A 25,449-nucleotide genomic window follows, 5' to 3' on the forward strand; every position below is an offset into this window, starting at 1 on the left:
TGCTTGTTTGTTTGTGAATAGCTTCTGGCCTTGACCATACAACATGAGAAACCTGAATTGGAGACAGAAAAAACAAGACTGCTTCAACAAGAGGAAGACAAGAAGATACAGCTTTCACTATTAGAAGAGTCACTGTTGGAGGTACGACAAGAGACGTAACGCTTCTTGGCCATGTCGTACAAGAATGTGTTGTTTGTTACTTTTGTTGCGAAATCTCAGTCTCATTCCCGGTGAGTGGTGGTCAGGGTCCTCTTCAAGTCCACAAATAGATCAATCAATTAATCAGTCAATACTTTCAGTATATCTGCCCAGTTTATATTCTCGTCATACCATTTTAAAATGCAATTTTTTTTAATCAAAAAACAGCAATTAGTACTGGAGCAAAAGGCTAACTGCCTTCCTGCAAATGCCGTCGTGAGAATATGAAGATGCTCTGAAAAACAGATAAAGGTTGTCAAAATTAGCTTCACATAAACTTCAAACGTGAATACAAAGTTGCTGGATTTTATGTCACGAACACTTTTTTTTTTGTGCAAAAGAAACGCATAACCGGGTCATCAGTGGTACACGAAAACAGTCTTGTGATTTATTTTGGTCAGTTGACCATTTTCATGCTTCACTGCTTTCCCCATTTGTTTTCCCCGAATGTTTTTGTGAATGCCTTTTATTTTCAGTCAGTTCTAGAAAATTGTTTTGCAATTTCTTTGATCAATCTGTTTATGTCCCACATGAGACTGTTAGAAGACAACAGCATTAGCTATAACCCGTCTTGTCACTTTCTAACCCCCTCTCCCACCATGTCAGACCCTGGCTACATCGAAGGGGAATATTTTGGAGAACCGGGACCTGATAGACAGTCTGAACCAGGCCAAAGCAAGCAGTGCCCTCATCCAGGAGTCGCTACTGGAATCACACCGTTTGCAAGCATCTCTGGACCAGGTATGCACGTGCAGTAAAGAATTACTATCATGAGCATCGTAACATTCTTATCAGCACCACCATCGAGGCCAAGCAGTTTAACCTGACATATCCTCCCTGGCTCAATGCTTAGCTGAAACCTTGCTCAAAAGCAGACCTTCAAAATTTTCAGGCACCCTCGGGCAACCACGTATGGTCGTGCAAATGTTGCTCTAAAATATCTCAGAGAAATGGGGCCAATTGTTTGCTCCCTGGACTCCTTTTCATGCATGCAATTTCTCTCTGATTATTAAACACTATTCATCGTTGCTCATTATGTCTTGCCTCTAGGCTACAGTGGGAATCGAGTTTTTCTGTTTTTCTGTTCTTTGGGAGCATCTCGATCCTACCATCACCTGCATTTTTTCTCAAGTTGGATGTCGTGCGCTTGTGTCTCAGCCACACTCCAATCGTGTGATGGGTCGATATCGGAAATTCTCTGTGCTAGTTTTTGATGGAATGCGACATACACATTTTAAACTACATGTCGATTTTGAATCGTTTATAAACAGTGTAACACAAGTGGTACAGACAGTATACAATGTATATTGCTTTGAGGGCGTACTTGCAAAAGTGTGGTCAATTCACTGCACAATCGCAATTCAATGCGCGCTAACTGTTGCTTGGTTATCTGTTATCTGTTGCTGTAGTCGTTTTCCCAAACTTAAGAGGACGAGTCAGCAAGATTAGACTGGTTTAGTAAGTGTCGAACGGATGATGAAATTAATATTTAGGCTTTTAATGAAAGTGCCTTGAGTGAAACCGTAAGGCAACTGTTTTACTTTTTAAGCTTCTTCAGCAAAAAATGGTTTCATTCGATTCGACTCTCATCTAGGAAGCAGTGTTCTACCAATGCTATTCATCTATTGAGCCTCAATTTTTCACATTCTTTTTTACCCTATAAATTTCATGTCTTTTCCTGTCTTCCTTTGCTCACTCTCATTTCATTGACCATAACAAATACTTCTGGTTCACATTGCTATGTGCCACTATAACTATACCATCCTTGCTTCAACATTCAGTTTTATCACAAATCTGTGTTCATTTTTGTCATTCGCACATTAGTTTGTTTGGATTTCAGGAACGGGATGCCTACTTGCCTCTCGCAGAGAGTGCCAGCAAGATGTATTTTGTCATCACAGACCTGTCAAAGATCGACAACATGTACCGCTTCAGTCTTGCTTCATTTCTACGCATCTTCCAAAGGGCTCTTCAGGCCAAGAAGGTGACCCAGTTCTTCCCTGAGCATTTTAATACAAAAATTTGGGTGGTTAATCACACACGCACACACACACACACACACACACACACACACACACACACACACATGCACGCTGTTGTCATATTTGGGAATGAAATATGACATTCACCACACACATCTGCGGAGCTCAGAATCTGTCTGCTTGCATCACATTACCGCTAATTCTACTACACTCCCTGCGCCAGAACTGAGACGTGGTTCCAGCAGGTGTAAAGTTTAGTCTACATTCAGCTAAATTCCCAAATGCACTAAACGAGGCTTGCACCGGCACAACAATGAAAATGTGCCACTTTTTATGCTGTGCCATGTACAAATGTCCAGCACCTCGCCTTTTTAACGGCTCATCATATTCACATGTATTTATGTATGTTGCAGGAAGTGGCGCACACTGAAGCAAGGATCACTGCTTTGGAAGCAAGCTTGAAGAATATGGTGTATGATTATGTCTGTCGCTCACTTTTCAAGGTAAAACAGCCCCACACACGCACGTAAACATTCAAGCAGCTCAGCTGCAGACCTGCAGATTATTGTGTGTCATTTTAATGTGTATTATTAATCAGGCTGCAGCATACTATTCTTTTAATGGTCAGTTAATCTCTTGATTATTTTGTTGATTATAGATGATTAGAAAATTTCAAAATGTTGGGCCAAACTGATGTTTGTGGAATATCTGTTTTTTACTATAAACACGAAATGACAGATATATTGTTCGGAGAACGTAGTGCATACAAGCTTGACCTTGATGACAAAGTGTCGGTCTTACAAATAGAAGATGGCAGGTTTGAATCCTGGCTCTTTCAAAACACCCTAATTGTACACTTGAGCATAATTAGTGCACAAACGTGGGCATTAATACGGTCATGTCCAAGCACCGTTTTCTTTACATTCAAGATAATTCCTTCACAAACAACTGTTTTCCTATCCAGTGTGGCATACAAAATCCTCTTCATCGTTTTGCATTCTTCTTGTCGCCTTCAGGCTGACCAGTTAATGTTTGCAATTCACTTTACCAAGGGCATATACCCTGAACTCTTCCAGGAAAATGTGAGTATGCTTATCATTGTATTTTATGAAGCATATATTTTCAATAACCCCGAGTATACATGAGAGGTTTTTGCCTATTTGACTACACAACTTCTTTACTAAATGTCACCCGCAATAATAATTCCACTATAGGAATGGGAGGTCTTCATCGGCTCCATTGTGGGGGAAATGTTCAAACAAGAGGTAAGATTTTTTTATTTTTCCACACAATGGACTTTACCTTTAGAATCACCTTTCCCTCCATTCCTCATTCTCACCCACGCCAGGAGTTCCCATCTTGGATTGACCAGGAGAGGCACAGATCAGTAGCAGTTTACAAGGTAGACAAATTTACTAGAGAAAATATAGGCAGCATTACAGTATATTTCATATTTGTATGTGGCAAATCCATAATGCGGTACATCTCTGCAAATAAGTGAGAGAGTACAGTAAACTTGCCGTGTTGTATTTCAAGTTCTGCAGAATTCTCGCATTCCAACTTTTCTTCGGCCTTAGTGAACAACTGCTGTCTCTCTTTCTCAGGCTACATTCACAGCCCTCTATCAGTCCTTGTGTTTGAGTGACTCAGACCTTTGGCTGTCCTTCGCACGGAGCTCACACTGCGAACAAGAAATTCCATCTTCCATTGCCAAGAAAATGACTCCCTTCCAGCAGGTTAGATTTCCCTCAGATAAAATGTGAATCCATATTACTAATGAAAGAATTTACCTCTATTAGCCGGAGAAAGATGTCTCTACGCGTACCCGCATATTGCCTTCCGGTCCTGTGATTGACTAGCGACCAATCTAGGGTGTACCCTGCCTGCCACCCAAAGTGAGCTTGGACAGGCTCCAGGTCCTTTTATGACCCTAATGAGAACAAGCATGATATAAAATCATTTGTATGTGTTTGCTCACGCCGCAAGGCAAACTAGTTCATGCAATAGATGTGTCAATGAATGTACTGTAGTAATGCCGCAATCCGGTTTGCATTGCAAAGCGAACGACAGCGGAGAGAACTTTACTGCTCCGTTAATGTATTTGAAGTGCCAGAAACATAAATTATCACGGCATACAGAGTCATCTTGTCAGCAGTGCAATTTTGGAGCTTCTAAATGATTGAATGTTGAATTTGAGCCAGTTAAAGGAAAGTATCATGGCATATCACAAATGACAAACCCCCTTTCACCGCTGAGTACCAGTAATTTTAGTGCACTGTAACTGTAATTGGTTCTGGAGTCTGTGAGGGCAGTTTTCCAGGTGTGCAGTTCTAACTTTGAAATACAGTGTCGTACACGATGGGCAGAAACATTCAACGCTTGCCTTGTGCCGTGTGGTTAAATCGAAGAAAACGTGGCTTTTTTTTATAGTTGCTGGTTTCCATCCGAATTATTGGAGCAGTCAGTTTTTCTTTAGCTCTTTTCATTTGCCTCTTCCACTAACACTTCCAATAGCATTACTTCAAACTTGATTTTTTCACCTGCAGCGTTCTGATGGTAAAAACCATGAAACCCATTTAAAGCACAAAAAACGCGACCCAAGTATTGGCGACCTCTACCGCTTTAACCTTTTACCAACAATAAGTGCACTCTGTAAGAGTGAACGTGCAATTTAGCGCCTATCTTAATAAAGCAGTCCCCTCGTCTGAAAAAACACATTGTGGGGTATTAAGACTTTTTTTTGGTGATCTTTTAACAGGCTGACAGCCAAGCTCATCACTTTCCCCTTCTCTTCTCTTTCACTTCTCTTCATCTTCCCTCTAGCTGTTATTGGTTCAGGCAGTTAGACCAGATCGACTGCAGAGTGCCATGACAGCATTTGCCTCACAGGCATTGGGTAAGTGTTTTCATTTCAGACTGCTTTGTGGGTTCTGTAGTTTGGCTTTGTCATACCAGAGTCAGTATCATCACAAATCTGGCAAAGCCACACAAGAAAAGATCCCCCCCCCCAAAGGAATTGGGATTAGAAGACATGACAAAAAACAAACGGGCACCCGCGAGGATTGGTCTCATAGCTTTCGCGAAAATGAAGTGGCGGGGATGAGTAATCACGACAGCATCATCAACAAGGAGTTTGTCAGTTAACTCTGTAGCATTCATGAATCCAGGAAGTGCATTATTGATATCAGTATTCGCACAGTGGTAATATACAGAGTTCATGTATTGCTATTAATAAAACAAGTCCATGCCGCAGGAGAAAGGTGGATTGAAGAGAAATGACAAAGCCAGACAGAATTAGGCTAAAGTAGAGTATAAGGTACTTCCACGAGACATGTAGAAGTGCTTTAAATTTGGTGCTCCATCTGCAGAAACAAATCCTGACAAAAGGATGACTCGCTTCTCTTCATATTTGAGATCTTCCATTAGTCATTCACACCATATTTTAGGTGCTCATTTTTTTTGTCATTTGGATTTTTGTTCATCCTCACTTCTGTTTGAAAGCCAATGCCACACTATGGTCTCTCGTGAAAAGAAAAAAAAGCTTCATGTCATTTGTGAAAGTTCAACGTGAGCAACCTTGCTGACATTTGAATTGATTTTAAGAGAGTCTGACAATGTCTACTTTGTTCTTCTGTTATTGCTGTGTTTCTCACAAACACAGCAATAAAATATACTTGTTATTGTTGTTGTACAAAAAAAGGAAATAATCCTAGGTGCGTATGGGGCAACACATTTATTACGTACTGCTCAAGACCACGGTTCATCATATTCATGAGTAATACAGTGAAAATGAGTGGGATGAAAACTTACTTTGCAAGGCAATTTATAAAGCGTGTGCCCCTAAATCTTCTACTTGTGCCCCCCAAATTTCAGACTTGGAGCCACTGAGCTGCAGCCCAGGACAGTGTCAATCAAAATTGAGCATTATCTACCGAAGGCAGAATGTATGACAGAGCCTTTTGTTTTGGGGCTTATTAAGTGTGCAATTGTACGTTGTTATGGCCTGTAAGAGTACAGTGCCCAAACTTGTTGAACAGCAAGTGAGTCCACCACTGGAGTTGCAGTCAGTATTTGCCCAAGATTAGTCTTCATTCAAGGGGGGGGCGGCAGATAACACTGATAATAAAACAGGAGCAGTGTCGAGAAACAGTGACCGTATTTGTGTCTTTGGCAGTAAATCAGTATGCTAATGAGGCATGCTCTGTAATCCTTTTACAAATAATCTCACCAAATCCTTTCAGTCGAAAGCTAGCCGCTGCTCGCACACAGTCATGCCTTACTTAACTCATACAGAAATAAATTTAAAGTCATCTTCTGAGCCTAAATTTTCATGTGACGAGACATTACAAAGCATCTATTCTATTCCACTTCTTTTTCACTCTTCTGTATATGTCAACATGTGGCGGCATGGCGTGTAAGTGATTAGCACATCCACCTCACAGATGTGAGGTTGGGGGATTGAATCCGGGCTCCGGCTTTCCTGTGTGGGGTTTGCATGTCTTCCGCCTTCCTTTCACATTGCAAAAACATGCATCTTAGGTTACCCTAACTGAACACTCCAAACTCGTGTGATTTGTTAGTTTTTATCCCTCTGATTGACTGGTGACCAGTCTAAGGTCTACCTCGCCTCTTGCCTGAAATCAGATGGCTCCAGTACACCCGTGACCCTAATCTGGATAAGCAGTAAAGAAAAGGGATGGGTGAATGGATATCAAGATGCATGGCAAAGCAACCCTCATGCTTTGAACGTCGGGGTGATCTCTATGATAAGACACCACTACATACGCTTTTTCAAACACTGCAGTATGTTTGAAACAATGAGTGTTCTTCAAGGTTCCTCTTTGCCTTGACTGCATGTTCCGAAACCCAAGAGGAATGTTGGCATTCACTGCCTGGGTGCTTGTTCACAGTGAGAATACTGATTTCGTGCTGGTAAGATAGGTGTTAACATATTTGTGTTTTTGCACACGCGTACTCTTTAAATGCCCCGATTCTAGAAACACATCGCACGCCATGTTGGTAGACGATTTTTTTCTTTATGTTGCCATGGTGAATCAGCTAGAGGTTGATCTCAGATGTTTTCTGCCAGGACCTTGAGTGTCTGTGTGTGTTTGGAAGGGTGGAGCAGATTGCGTTTGACAGCAGCCACCAAAGGTATCCGCTTGCAGTTTCTAAGCCACTGTTTGATTCTGTGCGTGCGTGCGTGTGTGTGTGTGTGTGTGTGTGTGTGTGTGTGTGTGTGTGTGCGTGTGTGATTATGAGGGTATTTGGCTGAGATTTTGAAAAAGTTCCCTTATCACAGCCTGTGTGCCTCTATTATCTTATATCTGATTTTTCAATAAATTACAGCAGGATTAGAGCCCCATGCGCAGTGTGAAACAGTACACATTTGCACAGTGTGTGTGTGTGTATTTTTTTGACTTATGATTTTTTTTTGACATACTTTGGCTCCCTCTCAATGAACCCCATACCACGAAACAGTATGTGCATCACTTTTTAAATTTTATTTTTTGCTTTCATCGTGGCTCCAGGTATGAAGGAGCTCTCTCCTCCTCCGCTGAACCTGCGGCGTCTATATGCTGAAACATTAGAATGGGAACCAGTGCTGATCATCACTTCGGCGGGGGCCGACCCCTCCCAGGAGCTCGTAGAACTTGCCACAAACACTGTGGGTCGGGACCAGTACCATGAGGTAGACTCGATTAAAATTCTGACGTTGTTAATATAAACAAAGATGTTAATCATGACTTTTGCTGATAGCTGGAGTTCCAAAATAGTTTTTACTCCAATCTAAGATCTAATCCATATAAATGAGTTAATTTGTAGGACCTCAACTCAAGTTAGCTATCGACATATTTGATTGGATTAAAATTTGCAATGTACAGTAATCTAGTTCCACAACTGCATGCTTTCACCCAGTAAAGAGAAATACTGCCTCATGCAATCACATTATGTGCTCACTAATCTCGAATGCCAAGACAGAATTGGATTTTACAACCCATTTCCTTTGTTTGGTGCCCTGGCTGAGTGTGGCTCTCTGTCTGACCAGATCTCAATGGGTCAGGGACAGGCTGACGTGGCCTTGGCCAAACTCAGAGAATGCTCCCGAAATGGAGAGTGGCTTTGCTTGAAAAACCTTCATCTTGTCACAGCATGGTTACCTCTCCTAGAAAAAGTAAGCACTCAGTTTTTATATTTTGACATTATATTCACTTGCTGTAGTTATTATGCAAGGCATTTGTTCCAACATTAGGCTCCACTTTTTTTTCTCTACTCTTCTGGACAAATCATTTCATTGGTGTAATATAGCTATATTAACTAGAAACAGTTATATAGTTTGGTTAAAATGGACCTTGGCCCAATATTTCTGCTTTATTTGATTGATATGATATCGAGGTAAACCTGTATGGTGCCAACGGACACTTACGCTTTTTGGATATGTTCAATTGTGTAAATTATGCCAGCCAAATGCACAGACTAGTTTTGTCAAGTGTGAAGTGTTTCCTTGTTTTATATTTGTATTCATTTTAGTTGTTCTTTGTACCGAAGCAGCCAGTAAAAATATTTATGAAACAAAACACAACTCCATGTGTGTAATTGAGCACACAGATTTGATTGAGCGTATAATATTTTTTTGACACACAAAAAAAATATATCGTTGCAATTTTGCTGAATATACTTATCAGCAATGATTCCTCTCAATAATCATTAGCCTATAATCAACATTTTTATTTTTGTCACATTTCAAGTCGTACACTGGGTAACATCCAACCCAAAGTACTAAAATAACCTGTTACAAAAATTTGAATGATAGACAAAATATACATTGCTGGAAACCGATTCCTCTTGAAATATTTGTGGAATATGATCAATTGAATTATTTAATTTGAGTACATAACCACCTGTATGATGTCAAATGCCACCCTCTAAAATATTTTAAAATTCCTCCTCACAGATTGAATCCTCATTATATTATTCTCGTTTACGTGTTCCATGCATGCTGTGCTATTTTGTTTTGTTGTTTGTCAAACTCTGTCATCTGTTGTTGCGCCACGTCTGTTTACCACTGTTTGTATGTTCCTTTTTTGGGTAGGGGGAATATTGGTTGGGCTATTAATTTATTTATGGAATTGTACCTGCCCAATGGTTATGTTTTGTAAAGCGTGTGGCAGGTCAACACTCACTCAGAGGCATAGCAGTTGGGGCAGAAGTGTGTGTGTTTGTGTGTGTGTGTGCATGCGCGCATGCGTGCACACGTATGTTTGTGTATCGCTCAGTCCAGCAGTGGTGCTCACGGTATGCCACAAAGCTTTTTCTTGTATTTACTCCACTTTTGTTTTACATCCTGGACATCGTCTGAAGCTATTTTCCAACTGTAACACAGCCCGTGACCCTTAAATCCTCCCCCCGTTCCTCATCGTTGCTCTCTTTCTTTGTTTTGCTCTTACCCATCAACTGATGAGGTCTCGGCAGTGAAGCTTGAAATGAAAAACTGCCATAAAAAACTGAGGGAATGATTGGGTCAGTGTGTGAATGGAAGTTAAGATGAGAAAATGATGAATGAACAAAAAGGTGGTTGTGAAAGGAGAGAAATGGACAAAGATGAACAGGCTCCAGAAGTAGCCAGGTACCAAGGCAAAAAGCAAAGTCCATCCTACCACTTAACTTTTGCTATTAATCCATGTACAGTCCCCTCTAAAAGTATTGAAACAAAATGGTGCTTTGTTTTTTTTTGTAGTTGCAGCCTAGATGCAGTTCTTGCAAATAAGGGTTATGCCACCGGATATTACATGTCTGTTCTAATACTTTTGCTCACTTGAAATTTGGCTGCCTTGAAGCAAAAGGTGCTCCATGCTGAGTTGTTCAAGATATCTCGATGTAAATAACTCAACTTTTGTCTGATGTGCATGGACATCCTATAGTTGAGGTCTATCTGGGAGGCAGATGAGCTAACGACTTGACTCAAAGTGGAAACTAAGAAGCCACATTTATAAACCGTAGTCGCCATGTTCAAACAGTAGCCATACCACATGACTGGATAGGGAATGCCGAGAGAAGGAGAATCCGCACAAGATTTCTAAATGTGTACCATCCTCATTTCATAGGAGCTAAATATGCTCCGTTCCAAAGAAGGCTTCCGTCTCTGGTTGACATCAGATGTTCATCCCAGATTTCCTCCCATCCTGCTGCAATCCAGCCTCAAGATCACTTATGAGGTACACATTTGCACATTTATCCCCATATGGAGTGTTGAATACGACCGGTTTGACTTTTAGGCTTCATTGGCTGTTTAATTTGTCTATCTTTGTAGCTGGTTGATTCCTGGTGTAAATGAGGGGTTGTAATGTAGTATGAGTGGGGAAACAAGGTCACACGGTACAGGCAGTCAAGGGGAAATCTGCTTTTGCAACCATGCATGCGGCACAACCTGCTGCTCTCTTGTTGCCTTTCCATCTTTTTGTCTTTGCCGACAGACTAACACAAGGAAACACATTTTAAAGACCTCGTCAACTCCAAAGCGCAAGTGTGTTTTTATGTGAATAAATGTTTTGGGTCGGGTGCGTCAGCAAGATGCTCAGTTGTTTACAATAAGATTTAAGGTAATCAGCTTGATGAGTGCACGTGCACACGAGCTTTCAGTTTATATATTTATTTAGTTTTCATATTTTGATGTTTGATTTAGAACTCGTTCATGTTGTTCTCTTGTAAGTAGCACTACTAAATATGCTTTCTCTGAATTGAGTTGTTGGCACATTTTTGACAGTTTGGAAGGATTGATGAATCTGTAACTTCCCAATGTTCCCACTAAGGTTGATCAACTGCACTCTTAACATTGCTTTTGTGTATGGAGTATTTTGGAAATGTAGATTATGGCCTGTGGGAGACACTGTCATCATCTACTACCGTGCATTTCTCATTTGTACAATATTTCTTCTTTAGTCCTCTTATTAATAGGACTTTATCTGACCGTAACCCTCTAAATTGTTGTGAATTATTTTATAAAGGATGTATCAAATAATCTCCTCTTTTGTTCTGAATTCCTTACCGATACCTGCATCCAGGATCCTCCTGGATTGAAGAGGAACTTGTTGAGGACCTATGAATCCTGGACACCTGAACAGATCAGTAAAGGTCTCATCTCTTCTCGTGATAGTTTATAGTTTAAATCTGATTGGGTATTTTATAGCTACATTAAACTCAATAGCTTGTTAGTATGATATTAATTCTCATTTTAACTGGTTTTGTTTAGGGGGGATATTGGCCCGGTCCCAGTCTCTCTTCTGTCTAGCCTGGTTCCATGCTGTCTGCCAAGAGAGACGTAACTACATACCTCAGGTCACACACACAAACACGCATGCACACCTACAAACTGGGGTTGTCACAATACCAGCATTTTGGTATCGGTACCAGTACCAACATGTTGATGCTTTTTGATACCTTTTTTTTCTTCGAACAATAACATATCAATCACTAAACACAATAAAATACCACCAAATTTTTTCTAATTAACACAATTTTAAAATGAAAAAAAAAGCCATCAAAACACTGACATTTTCTTATTGCACTCAAAATACTTGAAGAAAACTGAAATAGAAGTAAATACATACAGCATATATAAGTAGGATGAATGAATAAAACGTATTACATTTCGGCCTTTAGCCAGGCACGATTTTAAACACCGTTTACACGTTGGTGCATCAGTGGTCTCAAGCAGTTGGTTTGTCCAAGAATTGCGGCGCAGTGCCGTTTGCTGCAGTCATTCTCCTCTCTCTCTCTCTCTCTCTCGCTCCCCCTCTCCCTTCTCCCCTTTGCAGTGTCGACTCTCTCCAAGCTTTCCTTGCACCACGCATGTTGCTCTCATCCGCGCTGCTTGCTCGTTTTCTCTGACTTGCTCCTCTTCAAAAATAAATAAAACTGTACTTACAATGCAGTGACGTTATGTGACAAGCGGCGGTGCTGCGAGTACTAGTACCAACCAAATGCAGTACAGTATAGTATTAAATACATTAGTACCACTCTGCCAAACTAGAGCTGGTATACTGTGCAACACACACACACACACACACGGCAGAGAAGGTAATGTAAAACCAATGTGGTAGAAATACTGCACAACAGTTACCTGTACATATATGGAAGATTATAACCTACTGTGCCATCTCATTAGGGACATAATATAAAGAGAAGAATTAAATCCGGAAGTGCCAAACATGGATGAACAGTCCCCTGCAGCATCAACAGGAAGATTACCATTTTGGATCCCATTAAAGAGCTATGTTTGAACAACTGTAATTTATTTTACTCGGCTAGTCATTATAGAGAGCACATGCATGCGTGTGTGTACGTGCGCGTGTCCATACGCATTTGTGTAGAAGTGTGTGTTTTTGTGCAATTACATGGCCGCTGCCTGTGAGACTGTTTTCCCTATACTGAGTATTCAGGTATCGCCTTGACCTTCTATGAACTGAGTCACTGTTGAGAATGTGTGTGGGGGGAAAATGATGACTAACTTCTGATGTTAAGTGAAGTTTAGTTGCAAGGTAATTTAATAAAGCATAGTCTGTTTTCTACCACCTATCCAGTTTAAGGTGATGGATCAGCTGGAGCTTATCCAAGCTGACTTTGGGTGAGATGATACACCGTAGAGTTGCCAGTCAATCACAGGGCAGGGCGCATATAAACGTTCACCCTCTCATTCACACTTACGGACAATTTGGAGTCCTTACCGGTAATTAACTTAGCATGGATGTTTTTAGAATGTGGGCGGAAGCCAAAGTACCCATCGATAGAGAGGGGCTATATGTTTTGTACGTATTTTATTTCCAAACAACGACTTTGTCTTTGTCTTGATTGGTCTGAGTTGGACCAGCCCGGAAAACTCTTATTATTTATATTTAACTTTCTCTTTTTTTTTAGGGATGGACTAAGTTCTACGAGTTTTCCTTATCAGACCTGCGGGCTGGCTTTGAAGTCATCGACAGGCTTTTTGAAAGTAGGAGGCCCTCTTATACATCTGCTGTCTGATCGAACAAGCGTCACCCCGCTTCCATTTCACATTTGACCTTGTTTACCGTAACCGCAGTGTGCCGGTCAATGCTTGTACTCTTACATTCTATGTGCACTTCAGGGGCGTTTATGCCTTCTCTTATATCTTTTAGGCGGTAAACCTTTTCAGTGGGAGTTTGTCCATGGCCTGTTGGAGAGTGCCATTTACGGCGGACGCATCGACAACCCGTCTGACCTCCGCATCTTGCGCTCTTACCTGGAGCAGTTCTTCTCCGCACGAGTCTTCTCCTCCCTCTCAGCCGGACAGGGAAAGAGCAAAGCAGCGCGCTTTCTTCCATCACAGATTAGCCTTCCAAGCTCCTGCTCCATCTCAGTAGGTTTACAAGCACAACTTTCCATTGAAACAATTGCTAAGATGGAGGTCTTCTTATGCAACATCCCCTTAAGCAGCCCCAAATTAAATCATGCGAAAGACAAATATAAAAAGGAGCAATTCCGTCATTTGCTTCAGGAAGGAAATGCCACAATTTAGTGTATCTGTATCTTAAATGAAATCTGCTGCATTGGCCAAGTAAGAAGTATTAAAAGAAAAAAAAAAGTACAGATTGCTGCTAGAGGCCACCCAAGCTTATCACTGACTCACACTTCTTGGTGCCTTTGAAAGTGTGTTTTGTTTTTGCCACTTAAATGTTGGCTAGGCATATGGTTGGAAAAGGAAGTCAATATGGAAATCTGCTGTGAACGGACAATTTGCAAAGAAAGTAACAACTAAAGTAGGAGTGAAGCTTTAATGCTGTGTGTGTGTTTAGTTTTTTTTTTTTTTTTGCATATTGTCAGTGGACCTTTTGCCAAGTTAGCTCAACAACACTTGCATTCAAGGATACTTACACTTAAGATGTCTGCTCTCACACTAAACAAAACATTTCATTCTTGCTTTGTTAAAAATGATAACTTCTTGCACGACGTGGCCTAAATAATTATGCAAGCCTTGTACATAATTCTGAGTAGATTTGGAAATATGATACCAACACTTACAATTAAAGATGATTTCATTGAAGTTTTATGTTCTCCCAAGTGACAAAACGAGTTCTTCCTTCATGTCTTTTTGTATTGTGTGTGCACCTGTACTATTACTGTTGTCATCTTCTAAACACAAATGTGTGCGTATGCTCTCAGGACTACCGTGGGGTCGTGGAGAATCTCCCAGAGGATGACAAGCCTGCATTCTTTGGTCTGCCTGCTAACATAGAAAGAGCCTCGCAGAGAATTATCAGCTCCCAGGTGCATAACAAACGCCCACATGGCCACACAGACATTGCTAAATCAAGCCCACATGTTAACAATATGCTCACTTATGCACACTTATTCCCTCGTTTCTTCCGTATGACACCGTGCTACCATTTTGTCACATACGTTGGCAATGAAAATCACATGAGATTCAGTTTGAGATTTCATTAAGGTTGGAATCACAAATTACAAGCAATTTTATCCGCGCAATGTTCCTTCTTCTCCCAATGTATTACGATCGCATTATATATTCTAATTGCACAAAATGCAACAGATGGACAGGTAATGAATTAATTATGACGAGGCAAGAGCAAGACTGGGTTGCTCATTCACGCAGTGATCATACCAGCACGTCACCATTCTATATCCACCATGTAAGCGCTTGTCTGCAAATTTTGAATGTATATATAAAGGTCGCTGGTCAGCCAACATGTTATTCGTCAATCACTAATTTGTCGCCATGATTGTCTCTATGAACATTTTGCACAATACCAAAGTGAATCAAGAAGTACTGTCATTTAAATTCATACACTGACAGGGCAGCTAATTTTGGAACACCTGCGCATTCTAATATTCCGGATCCAAGACACAAATTTTAGCCACAACAACCTGCGAGACCCCTCTTGGAATGATGCATTGCAGTAATGCAGTAAAACAACAACAAAGCATCCAGCAGTCTCAAAACAGTCCTACCAAGCAGCCATCTGTGATATTGATCGTACGATGTGATGAAAGCCCCCTTGCACTGACACGAAACATGTAAAGGAATAATTCAATCATTCAAAATGTGAGTTGCGTCTGCATCGATCAATCTCATCTCATGTCACTGTGTTGTGTCGTATCTGTAACCATCATTTAAAATGAAAAAAAGTCTCCACCGTCACTGGAATGTGTCTATGACACATGGAACAACTATCTTTGCATTACAAAAAAATAGTGCAGAAAAATTGTGAGTAAGTGAACACTATCTCTTCCACGCCAGTGTGAACGTGAATTACAAATTTGTTTGCATATGTTGGTACACTCGATGGCTTAGTGAATTCGCTGTTAACACAAAACCAACATGAAATTATTTATTGAACGGCAGTATATGTGGAGCCAGGCCAAAGCACCGGGGCCATGTTTGTCCTTGCCGCGCCACAAACTTGCTCCAAAGCTGGCCGTTGTCCATGTTTCATCCGTAGAAAGCCTTGACAGAGCGTGAGAAAGGTGTGGAATCCCATCAGGATGCGACAGGCCAGAAGGCAAACTGCAGGTCGAAACGGAGTATACCTTTTAGCCAGCCTGTCTCCCCAGAGCTCTTTATAGATCCCGTGATAGATGATGAGAAAAGGTGGATATAGGGGAGGCAAATGGCCAAAATCTTACACTGCACTCTGCTGCCCTGGCCATCAGTAAAACAGTATCGGAGCACCGGCAAGAATATCAGGGACTGATGATGATGGTAACGTTTAGTTTCCCAATAATGGCACCAACATTTTGAGAGGAATTTCAGTGATTAGGTTATCATGTGAGGAGATGTTTTTAACTCTTCATGGCAGGAAGGAGATTCAACAATCTGGGGACAAATAAAGGATGCAGTGCAAACACGCGTGCGTGCATACGCATTCAGTATGAAACACACACAGAGACACACTTAATCACCCGAGCAAAGAAGATAAAGCAGCTGGTTGAGTTTGCCTGGGACTAATGGAAGCCATTCATCACCAACACTCCTCACGTACACCTTCACATTAACACATGTCTTGATTCTTTGTGGAGCACAATACTGTGGTCTTGGCTGAAAGCTAAGCACATTTGATGGGCTGCGGAAGGATCTTTCAAGACTTGCGTTTGAAACTTGGCCACTTTTTTTCCCCGTCCTCTAAAACTGAAATCGTGCTGCATATATATTTTTTTCCAGTCATTTGTCTTCACCAAACCAAAAAAAAAAAGGTTCATGAGAAACTAACATCACACTCCCCCCCCAATTCAATTCATTTGTAAGCTATTTATTTTTAAGAGGATCATGATTTGAAATCACCTTGGAGTGTTTTGGGATTCCAATTGTTGGTATATTTATGGTTTAGCTATCGATGTAGACCAGACATGTCCAGCTCCGGGCCTGGAGGGCCAGTGTCCTGCCTGTTTCCCAGCTCTATGGGCTGCAACACACCTGATTCAGATGATCAGCTCATCAGCCAGCTGTGAAGCAGCAGGTGAACGTTGTTGATTATTGGAATCAGGTGTGTTGCTGATTGGAATCAGGTGTGTTGCTCTTGGGAGAGCTGGAAAACAGGCAGGACAGCGGCCATTGAGACACCCCTGATGTAGACAATTCTGAGCATTTTGGGTCGAGGGAGCGTCACTCATATGAGGAACCTTGCAAACAACGAGCATAAATATATGACAACAACCTTGAATGTATTGTTTCGTTGGTTCACAGGTGATTTCCCAACTTCGTGTCATGAGCTGCTCAGTTGCAACAGGGTCAAAATTCGACAGGGAGCTGTGGTCTCATGGACTCTCACCTATCCTCAACTTGTGGAAGAAACTCAACAAGGTTCATTGCTGCACTATTTATTTGTTCATTTTCTTGAAAAGTGCAGCGTGCTGCCGAATGCAATGACAGTCTTGGATGATAGCCTTCAATGATTTTTGAAATCCAAGAGATTGGACACGCTTCCCCATGCTCTTGATTGACAATGACAATACAAATAGTTGACAAAAATCTCAAATAAACCGCTCCTGTGAAGACAGACAGCATGATGGAGCATTCGGTTAGCACTTCTGTCTCACAGTTTAATTGGACTTTCGAGCCGAGCCGCTTTATGTGGAGTATGCATGTTCTGCCTATACTTGTATGGGTGTCTTAACTGAGTCGTTCGAGACAGGCTCAGATCAATGACTAGTGATTTAAGATAAGATAAGATAAGATATCCTTTATTCGTCCCACACTGGGGAAATTTACAGCCTCCAGCAGCAAGAATGTATGTAGAAAGAAGAAAGGAGAAAGAGAAAAAAAAACAACAAACATCTTTCAATTAAATACAATATGAACACAAATGGATAAATCGCAGTACTATTTACGATTTTCCTTCACATCATTTAATTATTATTATTATGATTGTTATTTTTTATTCATCAGCCTGACAGCAGTCGGTAGGAACGACTTTTTTTATCGAAAAAATACACTCAAACAACCTACACTGTGTTCCATCCTGCTATTGTTTTGATCCCAGTTAGGATACAGAGCATGTGTCTACTCTTCTGTCCCTCAAATTGATGAAAATGATGCATCAGATCATAACAGCTGACCGTCGATGCAAATGACATGGGATCAATCGCCAACCAATGCTCCATTCGAAATGCCTGCCCAGGCCGTTGCCTGTTTTCTTTATATTCAGTCTTGTTTTTGAACAAATAACAAAACAGCTGCTACTTTTGCCATTGTATTTCAATCCAACATATTTCTGTCTGGCTATCGTCGACATTGCAGGGTTCTGCTCTGATCCAGCAAAAGGTCACACCGCCGACAGATCAACACGAGTCCCCAGTACTGTCATTCGTTGTTCTGGAACAGTTTAATGCCGTTCGCTTGGTTCAGGTGTGTAAGAGAACCAACATTACGAGAGATGCTGCAGTCAAATAACATCTATCTTGCATTTCATGCATAATATACGATACGATATTTGTACCAAATGCAAACAAGATATCGGCGTCATACAGTACATAGACTGACATCAGTTTAATTACATTAAATTAAAAAATATATGTATGTGCCCTAAACTATAATTGTTGTCACAGAGTATCCACCAGTCCCTCGCTGCCTTGAGTAAGGTGATTAGAGGGACTGAGCTTCTAACTCCCAAGGTCCAAAAACTGGCAACTGCTTTGCTCAATCAGGAGGTAAGTGGAACTCGTTTATGGGATTATTGGATCCCCGTTTGCTCTTGTGAGACAGAAAAGCGAATCTTCCTGGGGTCCATAAAAGCGAAAAAGACAACCATTCAAAATATATAAAGAATAAATAAAGATACCGGTCTCGTATTTCAAGGAAAACAAATGCATTTTGAAAAACTACCAAAGAAATAAAAACCCAAATGCGTTCAATGTCACATGTTCAGCGCACAATCATTTTCCCTACAATTCAATGGCCAGATATGCAGATACTTTGACTTTTATTCTGTCTGATGTACGAATAAGACATCGATAGGCCCTTTGTTTAGCAGAGCTTGCCTCTGAGTATTTAACACGCGAGCATGGCTGCAGGAAGAACAGACTTAACAGTTTGGTCTTTTAAGCACTTGATGTTATGACTTCTTTATTCATTATTTGATGTGGTTTTTGTGATTGAGCTGCTGTTTCTCTCCCACTTGTCAAACGAAGGCACTTAACACCCCAAGAATCCACACACCATATTGCTAAAGAAGATTTCATTTTGTTTTTGTTGAGTTCAAATGAGGGAATTTCATAAAGGAAGACAACTCCGACTGAGATCAAATACAAACACCTTCCCTCAAGCCCAGTAAAGGTCGGCTTCTTACGCGCACCCGTCCCTCTAATCCTCCATTTTCCATTTTGCTCCCCTTCCCATCACAGTACACGTGCTGGAAAGTGCACATGCCACAATGTATTGCAGTTTTAAAACTCTTTCACTTTTTATGTAAAACACAGCCGAGGGACTACAGTAATTTAAGCAACTTTTTGGTCTTCTTTCCCCTGAGGGGTGACTTTAATGCAGCCAAATTTTATGCTGCGCCCTTTGGTTCTCTGCATTGACAGCAAAAGTGAGAGTGAGAGAGATGTGCATTCACTTGATCACGCATCAGTTGAAGCTTGTACAGTACCTTTCTGACTGACTCATATTTGAGAAGGGCATCCAAAGGCTGCTGATTGGTTGAGAAATGTCTGAATAAATTGCTTGTTTGTTTTTTTGCTCTCTTTCTTAGTGTCCTCTGCAATGGCAAAATATGTGGGAGGGACCTGAAGAGCCAATGCAATATCTGGGCGCTATAGTAGTGCGTGCGCTTGCCTTACAGGTAATATAAGGGAGTCCATTAATTCATTCAGTACCAGCCAATCTAGACCAAGTCTGATAAGACGTTTAAAAACGTCTTTGGGAGTGAATGAGTTAAGATTTGTCTCATCAGTAGAGCTTACCCTCCATCCATCCATCTATCCATCTATCATGCATATACAGTATAATCATCACCCTTATCACCTACAAAATTGATCTGAATCATATACAGCAGGGGTGTCAAACTAATTTTAGCTCAAGGACCACATGGAGGAAAATCTATTCCGAGGTGGGTCAAACCATTCAATCATGATATATAACTTAAAAACATTCCCTGTGGCCCGATGGTCCAGTGGTTTGTGCGTCGACCTCACAGTGCAGCCCTGTGTGGAATTTGCCTGCGTGGGTTTTCTCCGGGTACTCCGGTTTCCTTCCACATTCCAAAAACACGCATGGCAGGCTGGCAACCGATTCCGGGTGCCCCCTGCCTCCTGCCCAAAGACAGCTGGGATAGGCTGCAGCTCCCCTTGCGATGATCAAGCCGGCACAGGTGTCAAAGTCCGGTCCTCGAGGGCTGGTGTCCTGCATGTTTTCCATCCCTCCCTGCTGCAACACACCTGATCCAAATGTTCAGCTCATCAGCAACCTCTATTGGAGCCTGATAGGGCTCCTGATCATTGGAATGAGGTGTGTTGCAGCAGGGAGGGATGGAAAACATGCAGGACACTGGCCCTCGAGGACCGGACTTCGACACCTGTGAATTGTAGCGGATCGGACGATGGATGGCTGGACATTCAGTGGCAATATTTTGCAGATTTTCGCTATTTGCGGACCAGCGTGGTATATATTCCCTGCGAAAAGTAGGGGTCACTGTAAATTACTGTTACTGTATCCCTATTGCATTTTTCCAAATTAATGTCAGTTTTTTTTTAAATTATGTATTCAATTTGACTAAAACAATTACACTGCATCCATTCTCCATAGATGTTTTCGTATATAAATTGTTTGAAATTTAGAGAAGTATCTGCACTATGTTGGTGCCAGGAAGTAAAGGCTTTGGCTCTGTCTACTCTTGACTGCGGCTCCTACTTCAATATGTTCTGGCAGCTGAGAGTAGATAAACACACACACACACACACACACACATACACACAACCTTGCGTGTGTTCAGAAATATTTATGTCCATGAGAATCCGATGCATTTTATTGTCTGCGTGAGGCTGAACCCTCTTGTCTACGTCTGTCGGTCTGCTATCTCGTATGTCTGCACGCCCAGCTGTGCGTGGGCATCATTGTTTCTTTCTATCTGCTAACCTCCTTGCACTCCGTCTGTCTCTGTCTCGAGGTTACTGTCTCCAAATATCTGTTTGTGCTCCTCTTCAAGTCAGCCTGCTCAACTAATGTAATAAAGGTGAATCAGGCAGGCCGTAGCTTGAATGGTACACACTGCCTTGCTGAGTATTTGGTAGCATGCATACATCTGCATCTGTGTTGATGCGGTGACTGTACGAGCTTGCATTTGTTCATAGAAGAAGAAGAAGGAAACCTTTATTTGTCTCACAATGGAGAAATTCGCAATTTATAGCAGCAAAAATGATGAAAAAGAGAAAGTAGAAAACAAAAAAATTGCATGCACAAAAACATTTTCAAAAGTTTAAAAAAGGGAAATACATATATACAGTATAAGCATATATGCATATACTCAAAAGTGAGCCGTCTTTGAGGCCAACCCTTTTTGATTCTCTACTGCAAATGACCCTTCCACAATAAAAAAGCACTCAAATCAAATATTTGCTGATTCAGCTCGTCATGCCGCTGACCTCCAAAATCTTTTTTCTTACTGGCATTTAAAAAAAAAAAGAGAGAGAGACGGAAGTCGAAGAGGTTAAAACTGCAATCTAAAGGTCCTCTTCCAAACATGAAAGCATGCGACAGCAGACATCTCCAGGCGTATCTTTGAGTTTTCTCAAAAGAAATAAACATCAGCATACTGACGATAGATGTAACATTTTCTGATCTTTGAGAGCTTCAGCCGCAAGCAGGTATCCTCGAGGCACGGACTAAAAGGAGGGGTGGAGAGAGCCTGCTCATCTTGCGGCTTTAACGCTGACAATATTACCCCTCTTGTTTTGCAAAATAGGTCACAGATCTTACATCATATCTACAAGGGCAAAACAATAAACAAACACCATTCAAACCAAACCAAACTGAGTGCGCTGATGCTCGTTTAGGCTGCACAAATGACCAATCTTACAGAACTATTTTTTTCCACACTTCAAACGATGGTATATACTATATATGTGAGGTTCCCTATTCTGTATCCCAAAATATTGTCTGCTATCGAAAAAAAGAACATTCCTCGATCAATATTTGAGCTAAGAGTGTTTATTACCTGAACCCTTGACGTAATCGTGATGCGTTCCTTGCTTATTTGCGTTTGTTGTGTCTTCGTTCCAATTTTTACAGGGCTGGGTGGAACGTGCTGGCAATCAAACTCTTCTGTCGGGCACCTTGGATCTGTCCGAGCTCTTCCACCCCGATACCTTCCTCAATGCTCTGAGGCAGGAGACTGCCAGGTAGGATTTGTTTGACCGGTTTCTACGAAGAGTCTGATAGATAACGTCTTTTTCTTTTTTTGTGGGTTTTAGATCTTTAGGTTGTTCAATGGACAGTTTGGTGTTTGCGTCATCATGGAAGAGTCCCATTGTTGGAGCCAAACTTCAAGTTCAGGTAGCGTGAAAGCAGCGACAGACACACACATACACACGCACATACACAAATGATGTACGACTTCAGTCTGCCATGAAAGACCATCAGGTAGCCCTCTGTTGAAACTGATAATAAAGGTGGATTCAAATGTGCACTTGGTCAATGCTGTTCACTGACATCAATCATTTACTCTTGCCCATAGTCGGATGCGAGTCACTTTGCCCTTTTTTCCTGATCTTGATTTATGTCTGTTGACAAGTTAAGTTGTTCGGATAATGCAGCCGCGGTGGCTCGGTGCAATGTGACTCCTTTTACAAGTGACTAAATGGCACCCTGTTAGCTCGAACCACATTAGACATGCCCATTGGGTTGGACCATTGTCGAAAAAGGTCTATTATCTTAGTGCTTTCGGCATCTTCTATGACTTCTTCTATGACTAGTTTTTAAGTGTACAGCAGCAGGGGGGAGGAATGCGGGATTGTAATGAGAATCTGCGGCTGGACGCAGGGAAGGAAGACGCTCCAAAATCTGACAGCTGAAGATAGTGAGGGAATAATTGTTGTGAAGTGATGTGCTCATTTTATTGACACACACACACACACGCACACACACATACACGCACGCGCGTTTGCAGTGCAGCTTTGTCTGGATCTGTCTGCCTTGCCCCGATTATGGTGATTTAGTAGTCGTCTTTGTATGCCTGGCTCAATGCCAGAGTTCCTTTTTGTTGTTTGAGCTGGAAAATGTCTGAGTCACCGGAGTGAATGCACTGACAAACATGAACTGCGAGCATGACATGCAAGTTCACGTGCTTGTGTCTTTGTGTTCTCTCCTCCAATTGGCTCTCAGATCGGCTTGCCTCTGCATTCTCTTTGCATCTTTCTTCAGGGACTGTTTCTGTCCTTGCGATCATGCCATTTGGCTTTTTTTTTTTTTGTTTTGTTTCCTTTCCTACGCCTGTGTGTAATTATCGCCTTGCTTCCTTTTCCTTTCTTTGTCTTTTCTTCGGCATGCTTTGATGCAAGTGAGAAAGTGTGATGCTAAAACACTAAACATATTTCCATGAAACATTATTAGGTTCCCGCGAGTCCTTGAACAGCAATGAATCATGGAGCTAAAAACAACACCTAAAATAAACATTAAAATTGTTTAAATCAATCTTTCAAAACTCCTAAAAATATTTAACACGCGATAGTCGGATTAAAGGCGTCTTCATCGCTCCGATTCTTTTTTTTTTTCCCCCCGTGACGTGGTTCGATATGCGGAGCGCAACGGTGACCGTGCAGCTGGTCATTTCGCCTGCGTCGCGGTTACCCCCCCCCCCCCCACCCCACCCCTTACCATTCATCCTCCCCCCTTATTATATGTTATGTCTTGTGACCTGTTGTAACTGTCATATGCTTATTTTTGTGCTAGGGGTCTTTTTTATCCTGGACTTAAATTATCCTCGGAAGAGGATAGTTCGAGCGTGGGTTTTTTTTCTCCTCTCCCTACCCAGCGTTTTCCTTTCTGAATTCTGATTGTAATTTCCCCATTGCGGGAGAAATAAAGGATATCTTATCTTAAAGGACTGGAGATAGTCTCAAATCTCAAAATAATTGAACATTCATAATAATTTACCGAATTTTACCGGAACCAACAAAACAGTGATGTTGGTTTAAGTGACACTCTTAAGAGCAGATTCATGTCATTTATGTCTCGTAGCAACCAAGGATGCGCTATAACTATCAGACAGATAACTATTGGACTGATCCCGGGGAAAAAAATGACATCACATTCATCGGTCTGATATCAACAAACAGGACTGATAACAAGAGGCGTGTCAAATGCACCAGCATTCGTCTAGTTACGGCCACACTGTTAAGAGCGTCACACGCTCAGCCTCTTCTACATGACATGGTGCGACCGGCACTTTAAAAAAAAAAAAACTTACTAAAACTGTAATACACTTTTTTTTTATTTGAAGACTCGGACCCCTTATAGTAATTACAGCTGTTGCTGTTATAATGTCAGATACATTAAGTGTGTATGTGAAAAATAATAAACAGACACAGGTCACGTTCTAAGATGTTGTTATTTGCTTTCTTTCACACCTCACTTCTGTCTGCTCTTTTGTTTTGAGGTGGGAGGTCTCCAGCTGGAGGGTTGTAGTTTCGATGGTGTCCATCTTTGTGAAAACCAGCATGACTCTCCCAGTGTGTCAGCAGTGCCACTCTGCTACATGGCCTGGGTTCCTCAGGTATGGGTTCCAATTGATTAGATGAGATATTAGAAATACTACTTTGTGTTTGAGGAACAAAAAATATTTTTGTGGAGTAGACTGACATCTAATTGATGTTTAAAAAAAATAATCATAATTTCCAATTAATGAAGTAATATAAAATATAGTCGAAACAGCGCATAAAATGTTGTATCGAAATACCGTCCTATTGCACTTTTGCTCCGATCACACCAAAAATTTGAATTGGGATGGAACATAAATTCCCTCTGCCTACTATGATCAGGATTGTAGCTCTTCCACTCAGGGATTTGGCAGGCGACAAATGTTTGTTTAAACCTCGGAGGAGTTCTTTGCTCTCACACTGCTTTTGTTCTGAGGTGGAAATGATTGTCAGTCGTGATCTGTTTTATGCTAGAATTCTTCCGCTGACCACGCTGTTTCTGAAGAGAGCATCTGGTTGCCTCTGTATTGCGGCTCCGAGAGGGTGAAGGTGGTCACGCACATCAGTGTGCCCTGCAGAAGCAACCCTAACCAGTGGATACAGACTGGTGCCGCCCTCTTCCTTAAACAACGATGATAGGACATCATGAGCAGATTTTGTAGCGTGTATTTTCTAGTTATATTTATTTTTAAAAAATAAAGCTTTAATGCCATCTAGTGAGGTGGTTGTTGTCAACTGTGTTGTGGCTTTTTGTGCATTGTAGGGGCCATTTTTGCAAAAATGTTGACATGAGCACATCCATCCACCCATTTTCTATACTGTCATGCAATGCAAAGTTCTTATGGTCGAATTATTTTAAAAGACAACATTATTGTTTCCAGGTAAACACTCCATACGGTTTTCAGTGAATGCAAAGATGTTTCATTTGAGCATGCGCAACCATCAAAACGATTGCTCCAGAAAAATGTTAGTTACTATGCCACTTATGCCTCACTACATCCATATGTCAAAAAGCACCTTTGGTTAGATCTATTCGTGATTGTGTGCCGAGCTGACCAAATGTCCTATCACGGCTCAGCAGCAAACAATGCACATCACGTTTCCCTGC

The 25,449-nt window shown here is 41.4% G+C and overlaps 1 protein-coding gene across 4 annotated transcripts in view; it reads left to right on the top strand.

Annotated features, from left to right (window-relative positions):
- Window positions 1–25,076, top strand: part of LOC127608582 (cytoplasmic dynein 2 heavy chain 1) — a 60,617-nt gene extending 35,541 nt beyond the window's left edge. For all 4 annotated transcript variants that reach the window (XM_052077733.1, XM_052077734.1, XM_052077735.1 and 1 more), the window contains 25 exons: window positions 22–141; window positions 805–939; window positions 2,039–2,182; window positions 2,594–2,683; window positions 3,197–3,262; window positions 3,395–3,445; window positions 3,529–3,582; window positions 3,785–3,916; window positions 5,004–5,076; window positions 7,712–7,872; window positions 8,230–8,355; window positions 10,286–10,396; window positions 11,243–11,312; window positions 11,431–11,516; window positions 13,095–13,170; window positions 13,337–13,557; window positions 14,361–14,465; window positions 16,897–17,013; window positions 17,950–18,057; window positions 18,258–18,359; window positions 19,403–19,492; window positions 21,937–22,046; window positions 22,119–22,200; window positions 24,302–24,418; window positions 24,816–25,076. In XM_052077733.1, coding sequence (XP_051933693.1) covers window positions 22–141; window positions 805–939; window positions 2,039–2,182; window positions 2,594–2,683; window positions 3,197–3,262; window positions 3,395–3,445; window positions 3,529–3,582; window positions 3,785–3,916; window positions 5,004–5,076; window positions 7,712–7,872; window positions 8,230–8,355; window positions 10,286–10,396; window positions 11,243–11,312; window positions 11,431–11,516; window positions 13,095–13,170; window positions 13,337–13,557; window positions 14,361–14,465; window positions 16,897–17,013; window positions 17,950–18,057; window positions 18,258–18,359; window positions 19,403–19,492; window positions 21,937–22,046; window positions 22,119–22,200; window positions 24,302–24,418; window positions 24,816–24,977 — 2,709 coding nt within the window. In that variant the 3' untranslated portion in view covers window positions 24,978–25,076. The remainder of the gene's footprint in view (window positions 1–21; window positions 142–804; window positions 940–2,038; window positions 2,183–2,593; window positions 2,684–3,196; window positions 3,263–3,394; window positions 3,446–3,528; window positions 3,583–3,784; window positions 3,917–5,003; window positions 5,077–7,711; window positions 7,873–8,229; window positions 8,356–10,285; window positions 10,397–11,242; window positions 11,313–11,430; window positions 11,517–13,094; window positions 13,171–13,336; window positions 13,558–14,360; window positions 14,466–16,896; window positions 17,014–17,949; window positions 18,058–18,257; window positions 18,360–19,402; window positions 19,493–21,936; window positions 22,047–22,118; window positions 22,201–24,301; window positions 24,419–24,815) is intronic.
- Window positions 25,077–25,449: the final 373 nt, after the last annotated feature.

This window comes from Hippocampus zosterae, chromosome 10 (assembly GCF_025434085.1).
Source record: "Hippocampus zosterae strain Florida chromosome 10, ASM2543408v3, whole genome shotgun sequence".
Lineage (NCBI taxonomy): Eukaryota > Metazoa > Chordata > Actinopteri > Syngnathiformes > Syngnathidae > Hippocampus > Hippocampus zosterae.